At 36.8% G+C, this 20597-nt stretch overlaps 1 protein-coding gene across 1 annotated transcript; it reads left to right on the forward strand.

The window, feature by feature from the left end:
• The first annotated feature begins 13391 nt into the window (after positions 1 to 13391).
• Positions 13392 to 15210, forward strand: LOC116125727. Its single transcript, XM_031411443.1, has 4 exons — positions 13392 to 13847; positions 13949 to 14311; positions 14390 to 14477; positions 14840 to 15210. The coding sequence occupies exons 1-4, from the start codon at positions 13392 to 13394 to the stop codon at positions 15208 to 15210; spliced, it is 1278 nt and encodes a 425-aa protein (XP_031267303.1).
• The last annotated feature ends 5387 nt before the right edge of the window (positions 15211 to 20597 follow it).

The raw sequence follows: 20597 nt of genomic DNA on the forward strand, positions 1-20597 counted from the left end.
CCAGTTAGGTCCCAATACCTCTGCACTTGGTTCTCTTGTACCGAGAATGACTTTTTTTAACACCAGATCGCCAACCTGGAAGTTTCTTCTCCTAACTTTAGAGTCAAATAATCTTTTTGCCCACTATTAGTAGGAAGCTATCCTTGACTGAGCCTTGTCACTATGTTCTTCAACTAAGTCCAGACTTGAACGCAAGAGTGTTTCATTGTCTGTTTCATTGTATGACTCTTTCCAAAGTAAACTAGCTCTTACTTCCACTAGGATCATTGCCTCGCAGCCATATGCTAATGAGAAGGGTGTTTCTAAAGTAGAGGTTTTTAGAGTTGTTCTATATGCATTCTATATGCCCATAGAAATTTTGGTAAAGATCATAGGCCCAATTGCCCTTGGCTACGTCAAGCTTGGCCTTCAATGTGTGCTTGATAGTCTTGTTGACAGCTTCAACTTGACCATTAGCTTGCGGTCTTGCTACTGAGGCGAATTTCTTATGAATCCCCATATTTTCACAAAACTGCTTGAATCCCTTATTATCAAGCTGTTTTCCATTATCAGAGATGAGTGTATGAGGAATCCCATAGCGACACACTATATTCTTGAAGACGAAGTCTTTGAGCTTTTTTATAGTGATCGCGGTCGAAGGCTCTGCTTTGACCTACTTAGTGAAATAATCCACTGCGACCATTACATATTTGATGCCACCTTTATCAGTTAGCATGGGTCTGATGAGATCAATTCCCCACATAGAGAATGGCCAAACACTAGTCATCGTCGTTAATTGGTAGGAAGGAGCTCGGGGGATGTTCGCGAGTCTCTGGCACTTATCACACTTCTTCACAAAGTTAAAGGCATCTTCATGAAGTAGGGGCCAATAATATCCCTAGTGGATAATTTTATTGGGGATAATTTTATTGGCGAGAGATCGTGTAGCAATGTGATTACCATAGATTCTTCATGTGTATCTCTCATGATATAGTCTGCTTCATCATCCGTTACACATCGGAGGAGAGGAGTGCTAAACCCTCGCTTATTCAACTGATCTCCGATGAGAGTGTAACGAGCAACTCTACTTTGCATGAGTCTTGTTGTTAGGAAGAACCCCATCTTTGAGATACTAAATAATCGAAGTCATTCAGGAAACAGATTCAGTTATAGCTATGACCTGATTAGGTGAGCTGACGTTGGAAGCTTCGATGTACTTAATTGGAATACTGTCCGGAGCATCGAAGTCCAATGATGAGGCTATCTTTGCCAAAGCATCCGCGATAGAATTACTATCTCTCGGGATTTGCCTAATCGTATAATGCTTGAAGGGCTCAAGTGCGACCTTGGCTTTCTTCAAGTAACTGATCATATTCTCTTCTTTGGCTTGATACTCTCACAAAATCTGATTGACAACCAGTTGGAAGTCACTATTAATGTCGATCATATCTGACCCCATTTCTCTTACTAGTCGCAGACTAGTAAATATCTCTTCATATTCAGCCTCATTATTCGTAGCTTTGATTCCAAACTTGATAGCTCCATAAATGCAAGTTCCCTTAGGGCTAATGAACAGAAGACCAGCTCCGGCTCTTCTCCTGTTCGAAGACCCATCAACATAGCGACACACTATATTCTTGAAGACGAAGTTTTTGAGCTTTTTTATAGTGATTGCGGTCGAAGGCTCTGCTTTGACCCACTTAGTGAAATAATCCACTGCGACCGTTCCATATTTGATGCCACCTTTATCAGTTAGCATGGGTCTGATGAGATCAATTCCCCACATAGAGAATGACCAAACACTAGTCATCGTCGTTAATTGGTAGGAAGGAGCTCGTGGGATGTTCGCGAGTCTCTGACACTTATCACACTTCTTCACAAAGTTGAAGGCATTTTCATGTAGTAGGGGCCAATAATATCCCTGGTGGATAGTTTTATTGGCGAGAGATCGTGTAGCAATATGATTACCACATATTCTTCATGTATCTCTCTCTCATGATATAGTCTGCTTCATCGTCCGTTACACATTGGAGGAGAGGAGTGCTAAACCCTCGCTTATACAACTGATCTCCGATGAGAGTGTAACGATCAACTCTACTTTGCATGAGTCTTGTTGTTAGGAAAAACCCTATCTCTGAGATACTAAATAATCAGAGTCATCCAGGAAACAGATTCAGTTGCAGCTATGACCTGATTAGGTGAGCTGATGCTGGAAGCTTCGATGTACTTAATTAGAATATTGCCCGAAGCATCGAAGTCCAGCGATGAGGCTATCTTTGTCAAAGCATCCGCGATAGAATTACTATCTCTTGGGATTTGCCTAATCGTATAATGCTTGAAGGGCTCAAGTGCGACCTTGGCTTTCTTCAAGTAACTGATCATATTCTCTTCTTTGGCTTGATACTCTCACAAAATCTGATTGACAACTAGCTAGAAGTCACTATTAATGTCGATCATATCTGACCCTATTTCTCTTACTAGTCGCAGACTAGTAAATATCTCTTCATATTCAGCCTCATTATTCGTAGCTTTGATTCCAAACTTGATAGCTCCATAAATGCGAGTTCCCTTAGGGCTAATGAATAGAAGACCAGCTCCGACTCTTCTCCTGTTTGGGCTCTTCTCCTGTTCGAAGACCCATCAACATAAAGACTCCAAGTTGACAAGTTCCAAACAGTTTCCTAGATAATTTCACTGGCTAGCTGTTTGAATTCATGATCTGGTTGATGAGAGAGCTCCGAAATAAAGTCAGCAACAACCTATCCTTTAATTGTTGTTTTCAGTCTGTAATATAGATCGAATTGACTCAGTTCCATAGTCCACTTAAGCAACTTACCCGAAACCTTTGGCTTCTGAAGGACCTGCCTGAGTGGGTAGTTGGTTAAAACATGGATGATGTGGACACGAAAGTAAGGTCACAGCTTCCTGGAAGTGATCAATAGGGCATACAATAATTGTTTCATCTCTAGATACTAAGTCTCGATGTCCAGCAATCGTTTGCTTGTGTAATACACTGGCCACTAAATTCTGCCTTTTCCCGAATGAGAGCTATGCTAACCACATGTTGAGAGATGGATAGGTAGAGAAATAAGATTTCCTTGGGAAGGGCCTTGGACAGAAGAGGTGGCTTTCTGAGATGCTTTTTTATGCTCTAGAAGGCTCGCTCGCACTTTGAAGTCCATTCAAATCTTTTGTTGGCCTTGAGTATATTGAAGAATGACAAACAACGATCTGTTGCTCTGGATATAAAGCGACTGAGAGCTGTTATTCTCCTATTCAAGCTTTGAACTTGCTTTCGATTAGCGAGACTTTTCATATCTAGGAGAGCTTGGGTCTTCTCGGGGCTGACTTTAATTTCCTGATAGTTAACCATATACCCCAGAAATTTCCCTGAGTATACTCCGAATGAACACTCAAGAGGATTAAGTTTCATTCTATATTTCCAAAGTATGTCGAACATTTCGGTTGAAGTGTATAATTCTATATTAGGATATTAGGATTGTAATCAATATATAATAAGAACAAAATCTGTAAAATAAGAAGTTAGATTATATATTTCCTAGATTAGTTCTTTATTTTTCTATGTATTGATGTATTATTTTTCTGATCATTATACAAGATCTAAACACACTATTAGTTCTCTCTGATTTTTCACATGGTATTAGAGCTAGGTTGTCAGAATTTTTGTTTTTTTTTTTTTTTCCGGTGACAATTAAGTGTCTCTCTCCGATGGTCAGAACCTCCATTTGACCATACACGTCTCATCGTCTCCATCTCGCCGGTAGAACCTCACAAAGATCAACGTCATCAGTCACTGCATGCGCCTTCACACGTGATGTTTCTTTCCGATAGATCCAACTCTGATTTCCTTTTTTGCTGAGTGTTAGTTCTCATCGTTGGCACTAGCTTGCTTAGAAGATGACCACGAGCAAAACCCACGAAGGTTTTACTGCCTTCGACGTCAAACTTTGACAACTTCACCGGATTCTGTCGCTGTCCTTGCCAGATCTTTTGCTCTGATCTATTTGTTTGCTTCGTGTTACCTCTGGTTCTAGTTTCCAGCCAGATTTGCTAGTTATCATGGTTACTTCCAACTCAAACTCTACTTCCGGTGGTTTTTCTTTCTTGTCTCTCCTACTAATCACCACTGATAAGTTGATTGGGAGTGCGAATTATTCTTCTTGGGCTGCCTTTCTCGAGTTATGGTGTACGAGTCAAGGTCTGGAGGATCACTTGACCATAAAGGCTACTGACATCATATCAGATAAGTCTCTTGGGATCAAAATTGATGCTTTATTGTGTAATCTATTATGGCAGTCAATTGACACTAATCTGCATCCCATTTACAAAACATACCGCACATGTTGTGAGATATGGAGTCAAGCTAAACTACTATATACCAATGATATTCAACGCTAGTATTCTGTTGTGTCCAATCTCATTCATCTAAAACAATAGGATATGAGTATGTCAGATTTTCTTGGTAAGATGGCCTCCCTTAAGGCAGAGTACAATTTTCTCCTACTCGTTGGTAAATTTGCTATAAATGATCTAGCACAATGAGAAATTCTTCATAGTTCTAACCCTTGCTGTTGTTAGTCCTAATCTCACTCTTGTACGAGATCAGATTTTAGTTAGCACTACTGTGCCATCTCTTGATGAAGTATTTGCTTGGCTACTTTGGGTTTCATCCCCAAGTATTGTCCCCAGTTCTACTACTGTTGACTCTTTTGCTCTGGCTTCTTAGTCTCAAACCACTTATAAAGGAAAATAGGGAGATCGTGGTCGAAGCGGACGACCCAAGTGTAGTTATTGTCATCGTTGGGGGCAGACCAAGGAAAAATGTTACAAATTACATGGTCGCCCTACTCGAACCGCTAATGTTGCTCAGGCTGAAGGACACACTCAACCATCATTAACTCTCATTGGGGCTGATTGTGAAGAATACCTCCAGTTTCAGGCAAATAAGTAGTCTTTTTCATCTATTGCCGTTATTGCTTAATCGGGGTAATTCAGTTGCATGCGTTACTCAGTCTTCTTCTCTTAGACCTTGGGTTCTTGACTTGGGTGCCTCTGATCACATTTCTGGTAACCCTTACTTACTTTTTCATTTAACTAATGTTACATCTTTACCATCCGTTACTTTAGCCAATGGCTCCAAAGCTGTTGTTAAAGATGTAGGTCATGCCAAACCACTTCCATCCTTAGAATTAGACTTTGTTTTCTATATTCCCAATTGTCCATTTAATCTTGTCCTTGTTAGTAAACTTACCCGCTCTTTAAACTGTTCTATATCTTTTGATACTGACTCTGTTGTTACAAAATTGAGGCACGAGACGGATGATTGGCACAGGACATGAGTCATAGGGCCTTTATCATCTCCATCTACCATCTATAACATGCACTGTCACTGAATCTCCAGCACTCCTTCATAATCGTTTGGGTCATCCCAATTTAGTAAAGCTTAAAAAGATGCATCTTAGTCTATATAATTTATCGTCTTTAAATTGTGAGACATGTCAGCTTGGAAAACATTCTCATAGCACCTTTCCAAAGCGTGTCAACAAACGGGCTGCATCCCATTTTGAGTTAGTTCATTCAGATGTGTGGGGACCTAGTCTGTGTCATCTGTTTTAGGTTTTCAGTACTTTGTTACCTTTATTGATGATTACTCACGCTGTACTTGGTTATTCCTAATGAAAACTTGTTCCGAGTTATTTTCCATCTTTGAATCTTTTTGTGCAGAAATTAAGACTTAATTTAATTACGTTATTCAAGTATTATGCAGTGATAATGCTCGCGAGTATTTCTCTGATCCCTTCACTAAATTCATGTATTCTCTCAGGGAATCCTTCATCAGTCCTCTTATGCTTATACCCCACAACAAAATGGGATTGTTGAGCCTAAAAAGAGACATCTCATTGAAACTGCCCGTACCCTGCTTTTACATAATAAAGTCCCTTTTCGTCTTTGGGCGGACGCTATTTTGATCGCCTGTTTCTTAATAAATCGGATGCCCTCTTCTGTCCTTAATGACAAGGTACCTCATTCCATTTTATTTCTTGATCAATCGTTGTATTTTATCCCTCCTTATGTCTTTGGGTGCACATGTTTTGTCCATGTTTTCCCTGCTGGTCAGGACAACTTGGCAGCTAAATCTACTAAGTGTATTTTCTTAGGGTATTCACATCTTCAGAAAAGATATAAGTGTTATTCTCCATCAACACATCGCTATTTTCTCTCTGCTGATGTTACGTTTTAAGTTATCATCGTTTATCTTCATCATATTATGCATTTGTGTCCACACTTCTTCTGTTTCTGCTCTTTCAAATGCTCATGAGGCACTCTCTGATCCTGGATGGCGTCAGGCAATGGTTGATGAGATGACTACTTTGCATCATAATCAACATGGGAGTTAGTTCCATTACCTCCTAGACATTTGACTGTTGGGTGTTGTTGGATTTATATGGTCAAAGTTAGTCCTGATGGTCAAGTTGATCGCTTAAAGGCTCGATAAGTTGCCAAGGGCTACACTCAGATACATAGGATGGATTATTTTGATACTTTTTTCCCAGTTGCTAAGATGTCTTCTATCCGCTTATTCTTAGCAATGGCTACTATTCAACATTGGTCTCTATATCAATTGGATATTGAGAATGCCTTTCTTCATGGTGAACTTCGGGAATATATTTATATGGAGCAACCTCTTGGGTTTGTTGCTCATGGGGAGTCTTCCTTGGTATCAAACTTTGTCGTTCTTTGTATGGTTTGAAACAGTCTCATTGTGTCTAGTTTGGATGATTCAGTACTTTTATCTAAGAGTTTGGTATCATTCGGTGTGAGTCTAATCATTTTGTCTTTTATAGACATACAACACCAGGGCAATGTATCTATCTGGTTGTCTATATTGATGATATTATCATTACAGGAAGTGATCAAGATGGTATTGAGCAATTGAAGAAGCATTTATTCAGACACTTTCAAACCAAAGATTTAGGACTTCTTAAATACTTCCTTGGTATGGAAATTGCTCTGTCCAAATCTAGTATTGTTATCTTTCAGAGAAAGTATGCACCAGATATTCTTGAAGAAACAGGAATGTCAGATTGCAGACCAATAGACTCTCCTATGGATCCTAATTTAAAACTCTCACTTGGACAGGAGGAGCTGCTGGCTGATCCTGGAAGATACCGAAGACTGGTTGGTAAACTTAATTATCTTACTATCACACGACTTGATATTTCATTTTCTGTTAGCGTTGTAAGTCAGTTCCTACAGTCTCCATGTGCTAGTTATTGCGATGCAGTTGTTCGAATTTTAAGGTATATAAAAGGTGCACCAAGCAAAGGCTTGTTATATGAGAACAAGGGTAATTCACATATTGTTGGATATTTTAATGCTGATTGGGCAGGGTCTCCATCTGATAGATGTTCTACTTTGGGTTTTTGTATTCTTATTGGAGGAAACCCAGTGTCTTGGAAAAGTAAGAAGCAAGCTGTTGTTGCCCGATCAAGCGTAAAAGCTAAATATCGTGCAATGGCCTTTGCTACTTGTGAGCTCATTTGGTTAAAGCAACTGATCCAAGAGTTGAAATTTGTAGAAGTGTCACAAATGAAGTTACTCTGTGATAATCAAGCTGCTCTCCATATTGCCTCTAATCCAATATTTCATAAGAGGACTAAGCAGTAAGCACATAAAAATTTATTGTCATTTTATTCAGGAAAAAGTTCTATCTGGATGTATTACCACTAGTCATGTCAGTTCTAACGACCAGTTAGCAGAAATCCTCATTAAATCTCTTAGGCGTCCGTGCATTGATTTTATCTGTAGCAAGCTTGGTGCATATGCCTCCAACTTGAGGGGGAGTGTTGAAGTGTATAATTCTATATTAGGATATTAGGATTGTAATCAATATATATTAAGAACAAAATCTGTAAAATAGGAAGTTAGATTATTCATTTCCTAGATTAGATTATTTGTTTCCACGATTAGTTCTTTATTTTTCTATATATTGATGTATTATTTTTTGATCATTATACAAGATATAAACACACTATTAGTTCTCTCTGATTTTTCACAATTTCTGCGAGGTTAGCTATGTGATTTGAAGCGACATGCAACTTGACCAGCATGTCATCAACATAAACCTTTATTGACTTCTCGATTTGCTTAGAAAACATATGGTTAACTAGATGTTGGTAGGTCACCCCAGTGTTTTTTAGACCAAAGGGCATGACTTTATAGTAGTACAATCTTCAATCTGTGATAAACGAAGTATGCTCCTCGTCAGACGTGTACATTAGGATTTGATTACACCCCAAGTAGGCATCCATGAAGCTTAACAGCTTGTGCCCGGAAGTGGCATTGACGAGTTGATCAATTCTGGGCAAAGGAAAATTGTCCTTCGGATAGACTTTGTTGAGATCCGTGAAATCAACATATGTTCACCATTTGCTGTTGGGTTTCTTCACCAAAACAAGATTGCCGACCCAACTCGGGTAATGAGCCTCTCGAATGAACCCGATTGAGAGGAGCTTATCCACCTCAACCATAAGAGCAGCATAACACTCTAGGTTCATGACTCTTCTTTTCTGGCGAACTAGTTTGACCTCACTGTCGATGTTGAGTGTATGACATATTACATTTGGGCTAATCTCGATCACGTTAGCATGAGTCTATACAAAAACATCTATATTCTATTTGAGGAAGCTCGTTAGATTGGTAGCGAGCTGAGTGCTGAGATTACTTCCGATTCTTAATACATGAGTCGGATCATTCTGGTCAACTGATACCTCAAATAGAGTCTTAACAGGTCCACTGTGGGAATACTCCCCCTGAACACGAGGATCTATGCTGTCTTCCACTGGATCTAGCTGTGGTTCGATCCTGCTGATCGTCATAGCCTGCTCAAGAACGCCCACTAGCCTCCCTTTCCTTTTGCATGTCATATGCACTGCTCTTACATAGTAGTCGCAAGATTCACGCTGAGACCCTTTGACCTCCCTACACCCCATTAGAGTGAGAAATTTCATCTTCAGATGATAGATGGAGGTGACAGCTTTGAAGTTCTGGAGTAGAGGTCGTCCCAATATGCCATTGAAAGTGGACAGACATTCTACCACTAAAAATTCTGTCATCTTAGTCACTTTTTGGGTCTTAACCAAAGTGATAGAAAGTGTAATCGTTCCCTTGGGAATCAGACGATCCCCTGTAAAGCCATAAAGAGGGATAGAGGCAGGCTTCAGATCTACCTCTTCTAATTGCATTTCCTCAAATGCTCATTGCAATAGGATGTTCACGGTGCTCCCATTATCCACCAATATTCTGTAAACTTTGCACCGACCTATTTTAGCCGCGATGTTGAGTGCATCCTCATGAGGGTGAAGCAATCGTACCGCATCTTTCTCTGAGAAAGTAATCTTCTCCTCTCTACACACCTTAGCAGGTCGTTACGCCGTGTTTAACACACTCATAGGGTCATGGTAAGCTTCTTGAGCGTACTTTTCCTGAGCACCTTGAGAATTCTCCGCAAGGTGTGACCCTCCAAATATAATTTCGATGAAATGAAGGCTTTTACGACCACGACACTTCTTCCCATCGTCCTCTTGATCCTTCTCCCGAATGGGAGTTGGACCATCAACATATTCCCTAAAGTGCCCCTTTTTAAAGAGGTCTTCAATAGCTTGCTTAAGAGCTTGACATTCATCAGTATGGTGCCTATTGTCCCAATGATAACAATAATATTTCTTGTTGTTTCTCATTGAAGAGGGATTTTTTATGGGCTCTGGCTCTCCGAGCGGATTAGCTTCTTCTAATTTATCCATAATAGTTGTTACCGATGCGTTCAATGGAGTATACTGATTCTTGTAACGAAGGAATTGGGCATAAGATTTCTTGGGCTTGAACTGCTATTTCTTTCCCTTTCTATGATTGTCATTAGCCCATTGGTGATCAGGCCTTCTAAGACTCTCTTCCTGATTTTCCTCCCTCTGACTAGGAGCATTGGTCGAAGGACCGAGGTCGTGACAATTCAAAGTAGCCACTGAATTTTCAATTCTAAGATATTTCTCAATGAGATTGTAGAAGCGGGCGAGGGAAATATCATTCTTGGATTGTAGTTTCTTCCACAGGTCGGTTTGTGGGCGAACTCCCCCAATAATAAGAGTTCGAACTGAATCTTCGGGTGTATTAGCCGCCTTATTCAGCTGCCTGTGGAACCTGTTGATATAGGATTGGAGGGATCCATTCCTCTCCTGTCATATGTTGCTCAGATAGTTCAACGACATTGAAAACTTCCTATTAGCCTAGAAGTGTCTCAAAAACAATAAACTTATCTGCTGCCATGAGTTGATAGATTCTAACGGAAGTGATCTAAACCAACGCTTAGCATGGGCAGTCAGAGTCACTACTAAGCAATGACATTTCGCTAAGTTGGAAACTTGGTGAAGCTCTATGAGGTCGTTAAACTCATAGAGATGATCCTGTGGATCAGAATTCCTATCGAATGCTTGCATATCAGGCATTCTAAATCTTAATGGGAGAGGAGCAGTCAAAACTGCTAGAGAAAAAAGAGACGCCTCAGTGACTGACCCTCGCTTATTCTGTTGAGTTCTAAGTTGATCCAGAGCTCACTGTAACTCCTATATTTGAGGAAGCAGAGCCACCTAGGGATCACTTTCTACAATGTGGGTTTGCTCATCACGATTGCAATTAAGGAAAGACTGTAGATCAAACTCTTCCTCGCCTTGGCCAAAGCCTTCGAAATACCTTGACACATGTTGACTAGAGTCATGTGAAGGCACTGAATGGCTGGGGGAGTTATCCCGACCTCCGCGGTGGTCAGAACTAACCCTCATTCGGTGGCTATTTCCTTCGTGGTGATGGTCGGAACCATCATTCTAGCAATAATGGGAATCTCCATGCCGTGCACTTTTGTGGGAGTGCCAATGCGATGTGATGTGAGACGGCTCATGATGTGACATACCGTCAAGTCACAAAGCCAAATGTATTCTACCTGCCTCACGACCGATATTCACTGGCCCTTTCGAGCCTTTGGCCCATTGTCAGCCACCTACTTTCCCTTATTTTTACGTGCTGTAGTGCGTGTGGTATGAGCTTTCGCACGTTTCCACACTTTAGCGTGACCTATAAGCATTTTTGAAGATGGTACCGCCTTGTCAGAATTGGGCGGTACGACCTGATCCAAACAATCTAACCTTTAGTTAACCGTTTGGAAAATATTATTAATTAAACCTTTCCAGGTAATTCATTACAGTTGGATCGAGCTAAGAGGTCAAGGGGATGTTCGCCGTGGTACCTTGAGGAATTGGAGGTACTTTGGGAGAATGAAGATCCTATACCCTGGGGATCTCCTCGTTGTTGACGCTAGTTTGCTCGGTTTCAAGACCACGAACCATTTGCTCACAAGTAGAACTAATTGATCAGAGATTCTAAATGAAGAGCAGATATAAAACCAGGCCCTCCTTCTAGCGTCAAATTGTTGATGTGTGATTTTGACACCAACAACTTACATGTGCAAAGTGCTAAGTTGTTCTTAGAAATTACATGTGAACTATTATAATCAGATATAAAGATTGAATAATAAATAAAAGATACGAATCTTAAAGTGGTTCGGATGCTTAAAGTGAATCATACGTCCTCTATTTCTTTTATATATGAGAGATTACAAGAGGTTGCGTAAAGCAAACAGCGAATAGAGGTACAATAACTGATTATTTAGAGAGAATATCAAGTCAGTCTCTTTCTCGTAGGTTATCTTTGCTCTGAAAATAAAGATTACAATCAGAATGAGGGTTTAGTCTCAGAATCCCGACAATGAGAGGGGGAGTCCTCTATTAATAGTAGAGGAATTCAAAGTAATGATTACAAATATGCAAGTGGGTAGGTGTCGTGCAAGTCCTTCCTTGTCTCCCATTGGCTAATAACTTAGGAAATATCCTCGAATTATCTAGGGCTTAGACATGTGTGCAGTCCTCAGTCACTCATAGACAAAACCTGATTTCTATTAAGTTGACGACAACCATATTTTTTCTGTCATGGAGCAACGTGGCAGCTCCTAGATGGCACAAAGTCTTCCTAAACTCTAATTGGTGCTTATTGACGTAAGCTAACGTCAGCCCTCTTTTTTAGGCATTACAAAGTAGTTTTAATTTTTCTATATAATTAATGGTTAATTATTTGATGATTAGATAATATAAATGAAATATAATTAACAAACCAAATAGTCGGTTGAAAAGGCCTATATATATATATATATATATATGTTTTTTTTTTTTAATTCCAAAATAAATAAAGAAATATATGTGTTGTGTCTAATTTTTTGGCGGTCAGTTTGTGCCACACATCCTTAAAATATATAAAAGCTTGGCGGCCAGGATCATCCCATGTGTCATCCTATCAACACTTACCTTCTCTCACAAGGTAATTAATATCATAAACATGGGTCAGGCTGCTAGCATGGCCTGGTCTGTCACAAGCATGAAGATTATTGACTCAGATCCTGATTAAGGGGATTATGTGTGCAAACAATCCCGTTATACCCACTCTCAAGTCTTAACCACTGTTAGAAGAACCAAGTATAAAAGGAGCCCATAGCAACATAGCCTCCGTTTCAAGGGACAATTCTAGTTTTAGTAAAGCTCAAGAGGAAAATACACTTGTCTGTAGGGGCGGATCCAGAGTGTGTTAAGGGTGGGCCATGAATTTAAAAAAAAAAAAAATTAAATATGTTATTCTATTTGGTTTGACTTTGGCCCACCCTTAATTTTTATTTTCAAATATTAAAAAATGTGGCACACTCTCAATTTTAGTACTAAAAGTCTTGGCCCACTCTCCATTTTAATACTAAAAAACTTGGCCCACTGCCCATCTTCATTTTTTTAATAAAACTTGTAAGAGTAGAACCTTCCCCTGCAGTTACAATTTGCAAACCCTCAGACTGGTAGTCGCTCACGTCTTCCATAACTCCTCTGCTGCTCTCCCTAAATCTGCATAGTTTTTCGACTTCAACAAAATTCTATTAGCTATTTTCTCTCTGGTTAGTACCTTTGTGTATAATGCTTTTCTTTTATTTGTGTGTATTAGCATAATAGCATTGTGCATTGAATTTTTTATTGAGAAAACTTTTAGGAAAAAGGGGGAAGTTTTTAGATTCCAATATTTTGTGATAGGTAAATGATTGTTTTGTGGTCCCAAAATTTGTAAGAAAAATAATATATAGATAATAGAAATAGAAATATAGATAGAATCAATGAGGCTTTTATTTTTATGAATTGTTTAAGTCTTTAAGACTTTAAGTTGATGATTGAAAAACTTGAAGTTGGAAAATTTAGAATTTCTATAGTTATTATAGAATTCAATTCGTGAGTTAATTTATTTCTTTGTATTTAGATATGGAAAAATATTTTAAAAGAAAGTTAATTGCTAAGACATCTCAACTTTGTTTTGGTGTCAATGATAATGAAAACCAGCCTTCTTCAAAGAAAAATTGCTTCGAAGTTGACTTGGAAAATCTTCCTTTTGATCCTGGATTTCGACCAAGAATTACATTTTATCATCCTAATGTTCGAGACCAACTTAGAATGCGTTATCTACAAAAGGGTCCTTGTCAACCTCGCAACCATAAGTTTCCCAAATCAAAATATGGTGATCATGAAAGAAGTTTCCAACGTTCTTGGTTTGACAAATATCCTTACTGGTTGGAATATAGTGTTGAGAATGATGTTGCATATTGTTTATGTTGTTATCTTTTCAAACTAGATAAAGGTGAGCAAAGTGGCGATGATTCTTTTTTCTTAATGGGTTTCGTAATTGGAAGAGACTTGAAAATTTTAAATATCATATTAGAGGTCCTAACAACTATCATAACTAAGCTTTGAAAAATTGTCAAGCTTTGATGAACCAAAAGTAGCATGTGAGTACAATTATTAATAAGAAATCTGACCAATAGCGAGAAGATTATCGTATTCGGTTGAAAGGATCAATTTCTGCTAGTCGGCTTCTTCTTCGGCAAGGATTGCCTTTTCATGGTCATGATGAGTCTGATAATTCAATGAATTGGGGAAACTTTCTTGAACTTTTACACTATACAACTGAGCAAAATGAAGAATATAGATTAGTAGCATTGGAGAATGCTCCTGGACATGATAAATTGATTACTCCTAGTATCCAAAAAGACATAATCAATGCATTTGCAGTTGTTGAAACCATCAACAAACTAATTAGTGATCTAAGAGATGCTTTGTTTTCTATATTAGTTGATGAAGCTCGTGATGGATCCAACAAAGAGCAGATGACAATTATCTTACGTTATGTAAATAAAAAAGGATGTGTTGTTGAGTGTCTATTGAGCATTATGCATGTCATGGATACGACTGCTTTGTCACTATAGATGGGAATCGAAATATTGTTCTCTAAATACAATTTGAGCATATCAAGATTACGTGGACAAGGTTATGATTGTGCGAGTAATATGAGAGGTCAGTTTAATGGGTTAAAAGCACTTATATTGAAAAATAATGAATATGCCTTCTATGTTCATTATTTTGCTCACCAACTTCAATTGGCACTTGTAGCTGTGGCAAAAAAGGATACAAATATTGAGAGAATTTTTTTTAAAGTTTCTTGTGTGATAAATATTGTTGGATGGTCACCTAGACGTAGGGATCTTCTTAATGAGAAACAAGCTTTGAAGGTGAAAAAAGCTATTTAAAGTGGTGAGCTTTCAACAGGCAAGGCCTTAATCAAGATACTAGTCTTAAACGGCCAGGAGAAACACGGTGGGGTTCACATTATGATACTTTATTGAGCTTGATTAATTTGTTTTCATCTGTTATTGAAGTGCTTGAGGATCTTACTGAAAATTCTGATAATAGAGTTGAAGCAAGTGATTTGGCGGAATATATGACTTCTTTTGATTTTTCTTTTAACTTGCACATGATGAAAAAAATTTTGGGAATCACATTTGAACTTTCACAAGCATTGCAAAGGAAGGATCAAGATATTATAAATGTTATGTCTTTGGTTCACTTGTCGAAAAGAAGATTATTGTTGATCAGAAATAATGGATGGGATAATCTACTTGATGAAGTTTCTCATTTTTGCATTGCTCATAATATAAAGGTGCCAAATATGGAAGAGAAATTTGTTGCACGAGGGAGATCACNGTTATTCATGTGGAGGGCTTTACATATCATCTGTGAGCATATCTAAATTCTTTCACCACTGAGTTCTATTAAGCTTTTTCTGACGCAGCGCGTTAACATGATAAACAAAGTTAGCACATAACTACATTTTAGAACTGATAACACATGTCTCAATCTAGAAACTTAAACCGTAAAATCTGAAATAAAAATTGAATAATTCATTGAATGATCTCCAAAACGAAATATAAGTTTATATATGGTGACAATCAACCCTAATAAGACTCCTAATAACAAAAGGAAACAAAAATTGAATTAATTAAAACAAGAAAACCCAAAATAAAATAGAAAAAAAATGCTCAAATAACTAAAACAGTCTCGAAACATGCCAAAATGGTGGATTTTGACTCCGAAAACGACCTCCAGTTGGCTAAAAGCCGGTTGTAACGTCGACAGGCTTGAAATAAACTTTCTAACGGTATCTTAGTAACTCTTTCCAGATAAAAAGTTATGACCATTTGAATAGGATATACTCATTTAGAACCTTTAAACTTTATGTATGAACTTCTGACGTTCAGCTGACTCTATGAATTTATCCACCACACCTTCTACGTCATTTTTTAGGATATATCTTTATATATAATTAAAGAAGTGTGAATCCTGGAAAGGAAGGTGGAGATACGTAATCGAAAACTTACTGTATGCATTTTGTTTATGAAAATGACAGTACTCCATTTAAGACGCAACAGTCATCAAGTAAATGGAGCAAGCAATAGCAAAGCATGTGGTTCTCATCAGACAATCAGTGAGAGGTGACATTAATGCTGTAATTGCAAATATGATAAGTATGAAAATCGAGAGGATCTCACAGTTTCCTGATAATTAATAAAGCACAACTGATAGTAAATTATTGGTTCAGTTTAGACAAAATAGATATGAGCCCACTTAATAATTCCTTATTAAATATAATTAATTATTGATTTTTCTAATTAATATGCGTCCTTAATGATAAACAATTATTGCAAACTTGTCATGATATTTATCTTGAAGTACATGTTAATACAGCTCTGTGTATTCCCAGTGGATATATAATTAAAAGAGACCAAAGCTATAAATCGGATGCCTATGGCTCAGTTATGCTGCACAAGAGTTACTCTTTNGAAAGAAGGTCACAAGAGCTAAATGTCTTCCATTTAGTTCATGCACACTTCCCTTGTAACTTCTCTTTGTCCTGTAGCATCTCTAAGCAACAACATAACAGTGGATATAGCTTGGTCTTTATACCGCTAAACCACTATAAAAAAACTCTTTTGTTCTTTATTTTTTAATGTCGTTTTTATCGCCCTTGTTGGTTACCAATAACCATGTGCACGGCCCTTTCTGAGGTTGACTAGGTATCTTTGGTTTGTATGAAATTCACATCTGCAATATAAAAGCAGGATAAAATAATGCTAAATGAATCAAAATTATAGTTTCCCAGTAGTACATGTGTAAGCTTTGCGTATCTTATAAGCCTAAGAAATCGATTGAAAGACACATTGCAGAAACAAAATGTGGGGTCTCTTGTCATTGTTTGTCATTAATTGTTTTATATATATATGCTAAGCTACCAAGGAATTCGTTAATAAATTTAGGGAATTTAAAAGGCTAATAATCGTCATGCTGAGATTCGGAGATTTGATATCTTGATTAGGTGTTGAATTAGACAATATACACCTAAACCTTATTATATAATGCTCTATGGCCTAGCTATTTGAGGAAAAAAAAAAAAACAGATAGAATATACAGTAGTTTCCTACTTCCCTTCATTAAGTTCAATGGAGTGGAAATTAAAGATTTCAATTCTTCTTTATTTCTCATTATTGCACATGCATCTTGTTTGATGAATTAATTTATGAGTTAACGACATGTTCCCACCCAAAAAAGGGTCCATTGACACTTTCCCACCTTAGACTTTTAAAATACTCTTTACTACCCAAATAATATGTTTCCCTCTGTTTGGGTGGGAAATATAGTGATTTACGAAAGAACCCCTCTTCTTAGCCTCTTTCATTGCTTCTCTTCTTAGCCTCTTCCATTGTCAACAATTGCCGCCAAAATACTAAAACAAAGATTCATCAATTGTATTTCAACCCAAAAAACATAAAAATTGAACGAATCAAACCCAATTAAAACTCGAAAAACCTTAGGGTGGGGAACCTTCAATCGCCGATGATTGGTGAGCGAACGAGATTGGGAATGTTAGGGCTTTTAGAGATGAAGATCTAGGTAGTTGATTGGTGGTGGCAATAATCGGCTTGGAAGTTGAAAGGTCGTGCGGCAATGAGCAAGGGACGATGATGGAGGTAAGGGTTTTGTAGAGTGGATTGTGGGGAGTGTGATGGTGGTGTCTAGGAGAATTTATGGCAAAGAAATCGACTGGAAATCCGGCTTGAAGAGTTGGCCGTCCCTTTTTCTTTTCTTCTTCTTCGGCTGCCCATGTTTGTTGACCATTTTGCCCTCATTAATAATGGACTTTTGACCATTTTACCCTTCCTCACAATGAAAACTACTAACAAAATTATGCTTTGGGTACTAAAAGGGTATTTAAAAAGTGGGTGGTTTGTCAATGAGTCATTTTTTGGGTGGGAAAATGTCGTTAACTCATTAATTTATTGTTAGGGAAAAAAGAAGTGGGATAAAGCTGCTTTACACTAAAATTCACCAATTTATAAAAGAATAATGTTAGCCTTACTCACTCTCCCTACTCACTTCTCTTATTCACTTTTGTTAAAATGTTAGCCTTATCCACTTTTTCCCCTTTTTTCTAACAAAAGTGAGTAAGAGAAGTGAGTAAGGCTAGCATTACTCTTTATAAAAATTATTTGCCAGAACATTCAAGATATGAGTGTTTAAGTTCTAAATGTAGCTTTATATGGTGGTTAGTAACTAGTAAAATTTAAAATACAATTTAAAACTTTACAAAAAAATTAAGAAAAAAGAATGTAGGTAAGTAAGTACAAGAAGATGAAGAGGAAGAGCTTTTCAGGTTACTAAATCTGACATCTGCAAGCAGCGAAAGCAAAAACAGAAACAAAAAGTAAGAAATTGAAAAGAAAAACAAAATAAATAAGGAAAATAAAATGCTGGAGATATGTGAAAAGAGAAAGAGAGAGGCGGTTACAAGAAGCGCTAACGGAGAGAGAGTGAAGGTTTAGAGAGTGCTGAGAGATGAAGCTACTTAGTAAGAAAGCAATGGAGGAGAGAGCAGAGAGGAGAGAGTAAAGCAAAGAGTAAAGAAGAAGACGGAGATGTAAAAGAAGAGACTAATTTGAATTTACTGAGAAAATTCACTGGTGTCGTTTGTCTTATAAGGGGCTGGAAGTTTGGGGAATTAACAAGAATGCCACTCACGTCTTCTTTTCTAGTTTAATTAACAAATAAACATTAAAAAATATTTACCTTCAAACATTATTAAACTAAAAGCTTCCATTATTTTTTATTAAATATAATAAATTTAGAGGTATTTAATAATTTTTTAAAATCATTTGACGTTTAAGACAGAATGACCTGTTTAAGATTATCGTAATTAACTTTTTCTAATATTTTATATTAATTGATTTTCTAATGTAATTTTAAAAGATTTTATAAATCTTTTAAAATATAAAAAATAATAATTATGTTTAGATGTTTGATTAAAATACATATGAAAATATATTTATAAATAATTTTTATATTATATAAAATGGTTTTTAACAATATTTGTGTAATCACTCTCTTAAGTGTTATTTCTTTTTTTATCTAGATACTTTAAATTATATTTATTTCCTGTTAATTGAAAGTGATGCTAATTTTTATTTAGTTATGGCACAATTTCTCAAGTTTAAAGTGGTTATGCATCTTATAAAGCAATGTGAAATTTAAATTCCATATACATCTTATAAAAGCGACGTGACCTCCATCAAATTGTTTTAGAATAACATTTTGTTTATAAAACAATGATCAAATCATATCATCGTAGTCAAGATCGCTTAACACTTGTGATGCAAAAAAGTCAAACTAATTTTGTGAAAAATCTTTGTTTATTATGTATTAGTGTTATTTTATTTTATTTTATGTGAAATGAAGTTAAGAGAATGTTAAATAATAAATGCATTGATTTCTATAAAAAAAAGTGAAAAAATATAAAATTCTACATATATTTTAAGGTATAAAGACTACTAATTAAAAACATTAAAAAAAATATAAGAATGGTATTTAAGAATAATCTTTATTGTTAAAAGAGGTTCTAGCATCGCTTGTTGCTCTCTCAAGCTACTTTTATTTATTGTGTAACTTCTAAAAGATGAGTTCCCTCTGAATTGTTTTTATAGTAGTATATATATGAATAATGACGGTTAAGTCACATCAATATGGTCTTATGTTTGATTTAGACAAAAGTAAGTTATTTATAATACTTATCATTGTCCAAATTTTTTTACTTGTAGGGGTTGATATTCGGTCATGTTAACAAAATTGGAAATATTTTTATTTTTTAATTGTTAGAGAAAACCATATTTTTTTAATAATTTTTTTTTTTTTTTACATGAAAGAGCAATTCCGAGATTTATGAAAATTTACTTATCAATAATACTAGATATACAAATAAATTTTACAAAAATTTATATATAAATTGATATGGTATAAAATAAATGAAACAGTAAATATAAAAAATTAAAGTTATCATATTTACTCTTTTATTTATTTTTGTACCATATCTGTTTATATATAAAACTGGGTAAAACTTATATGTAGCATTACCCTATACTTATAATGTTTTTCCAGTCTCCTTTAAAGTGCTTCCTAATTAAGTAAACTAAAATAGTAGTTAACTTTCCTGGCTGGGGGTAACTACGTAAAATACAAGGGACATGCTGCAGGGACTTTCTCGTAATTACGCAAGGCATTAGCGTTTGGGTAAGGTTATTCGAATTTCAAAAAAGCTAAAAAGGAGATTCTTAAAGATACAAAGCTACGTTATTGGCTAAAAAAGTAGCCGTTTTCGAAGACAACCAAGACTATTTTACCCCCACAAGATTCTCTCAATTCTCCTTCACCTAACATACGTAATGCGGAAGTAATGAGGATGAAAAGGTAATTGAACTAGATGCCGGTGTCCTTTCTTTTTCAAGGTTGGAGGGGCATATTAGGTATTTGGTAAAAAGTAGGGGTAATTATGACATTAAAGAGTAGTGAATAGGCTGCTATGAGAGATGATTGTCGGTTTGTTTTGTCCGAAATTACTTTTTCTCAGTTGGAGCCCACGATGGTGACTGACAGCCACATGGGGCCCACTTCGGCACTGTCCCCAATGGAGGTGAGGTGACGTGGCGGAGATGGGTTGGTTGGTGTCCAGAGAGCCGAAAGCATTTTGCTATTTTTCTTTATCGGAGCAAAGATCGGGAAGATAAATTGATTTTCATTTTTAATTAATAAGAA

Source organism: Pistacia vera, unplaced genomic scaffold (assembly GCF_008641045.1).
Source record: "Pistacia vera cultivar Batoury unplaced genomic scaffold, PisVer_v2 Contig170, whole genome shotgun sequence".
NCBI classification, from domain to species: Eukaryota; Viridiplantae; Streptophyta; class Magnoliopsida; order Sapindales; family Anacardiaceae; genus Pistacia; species Pistacia vera.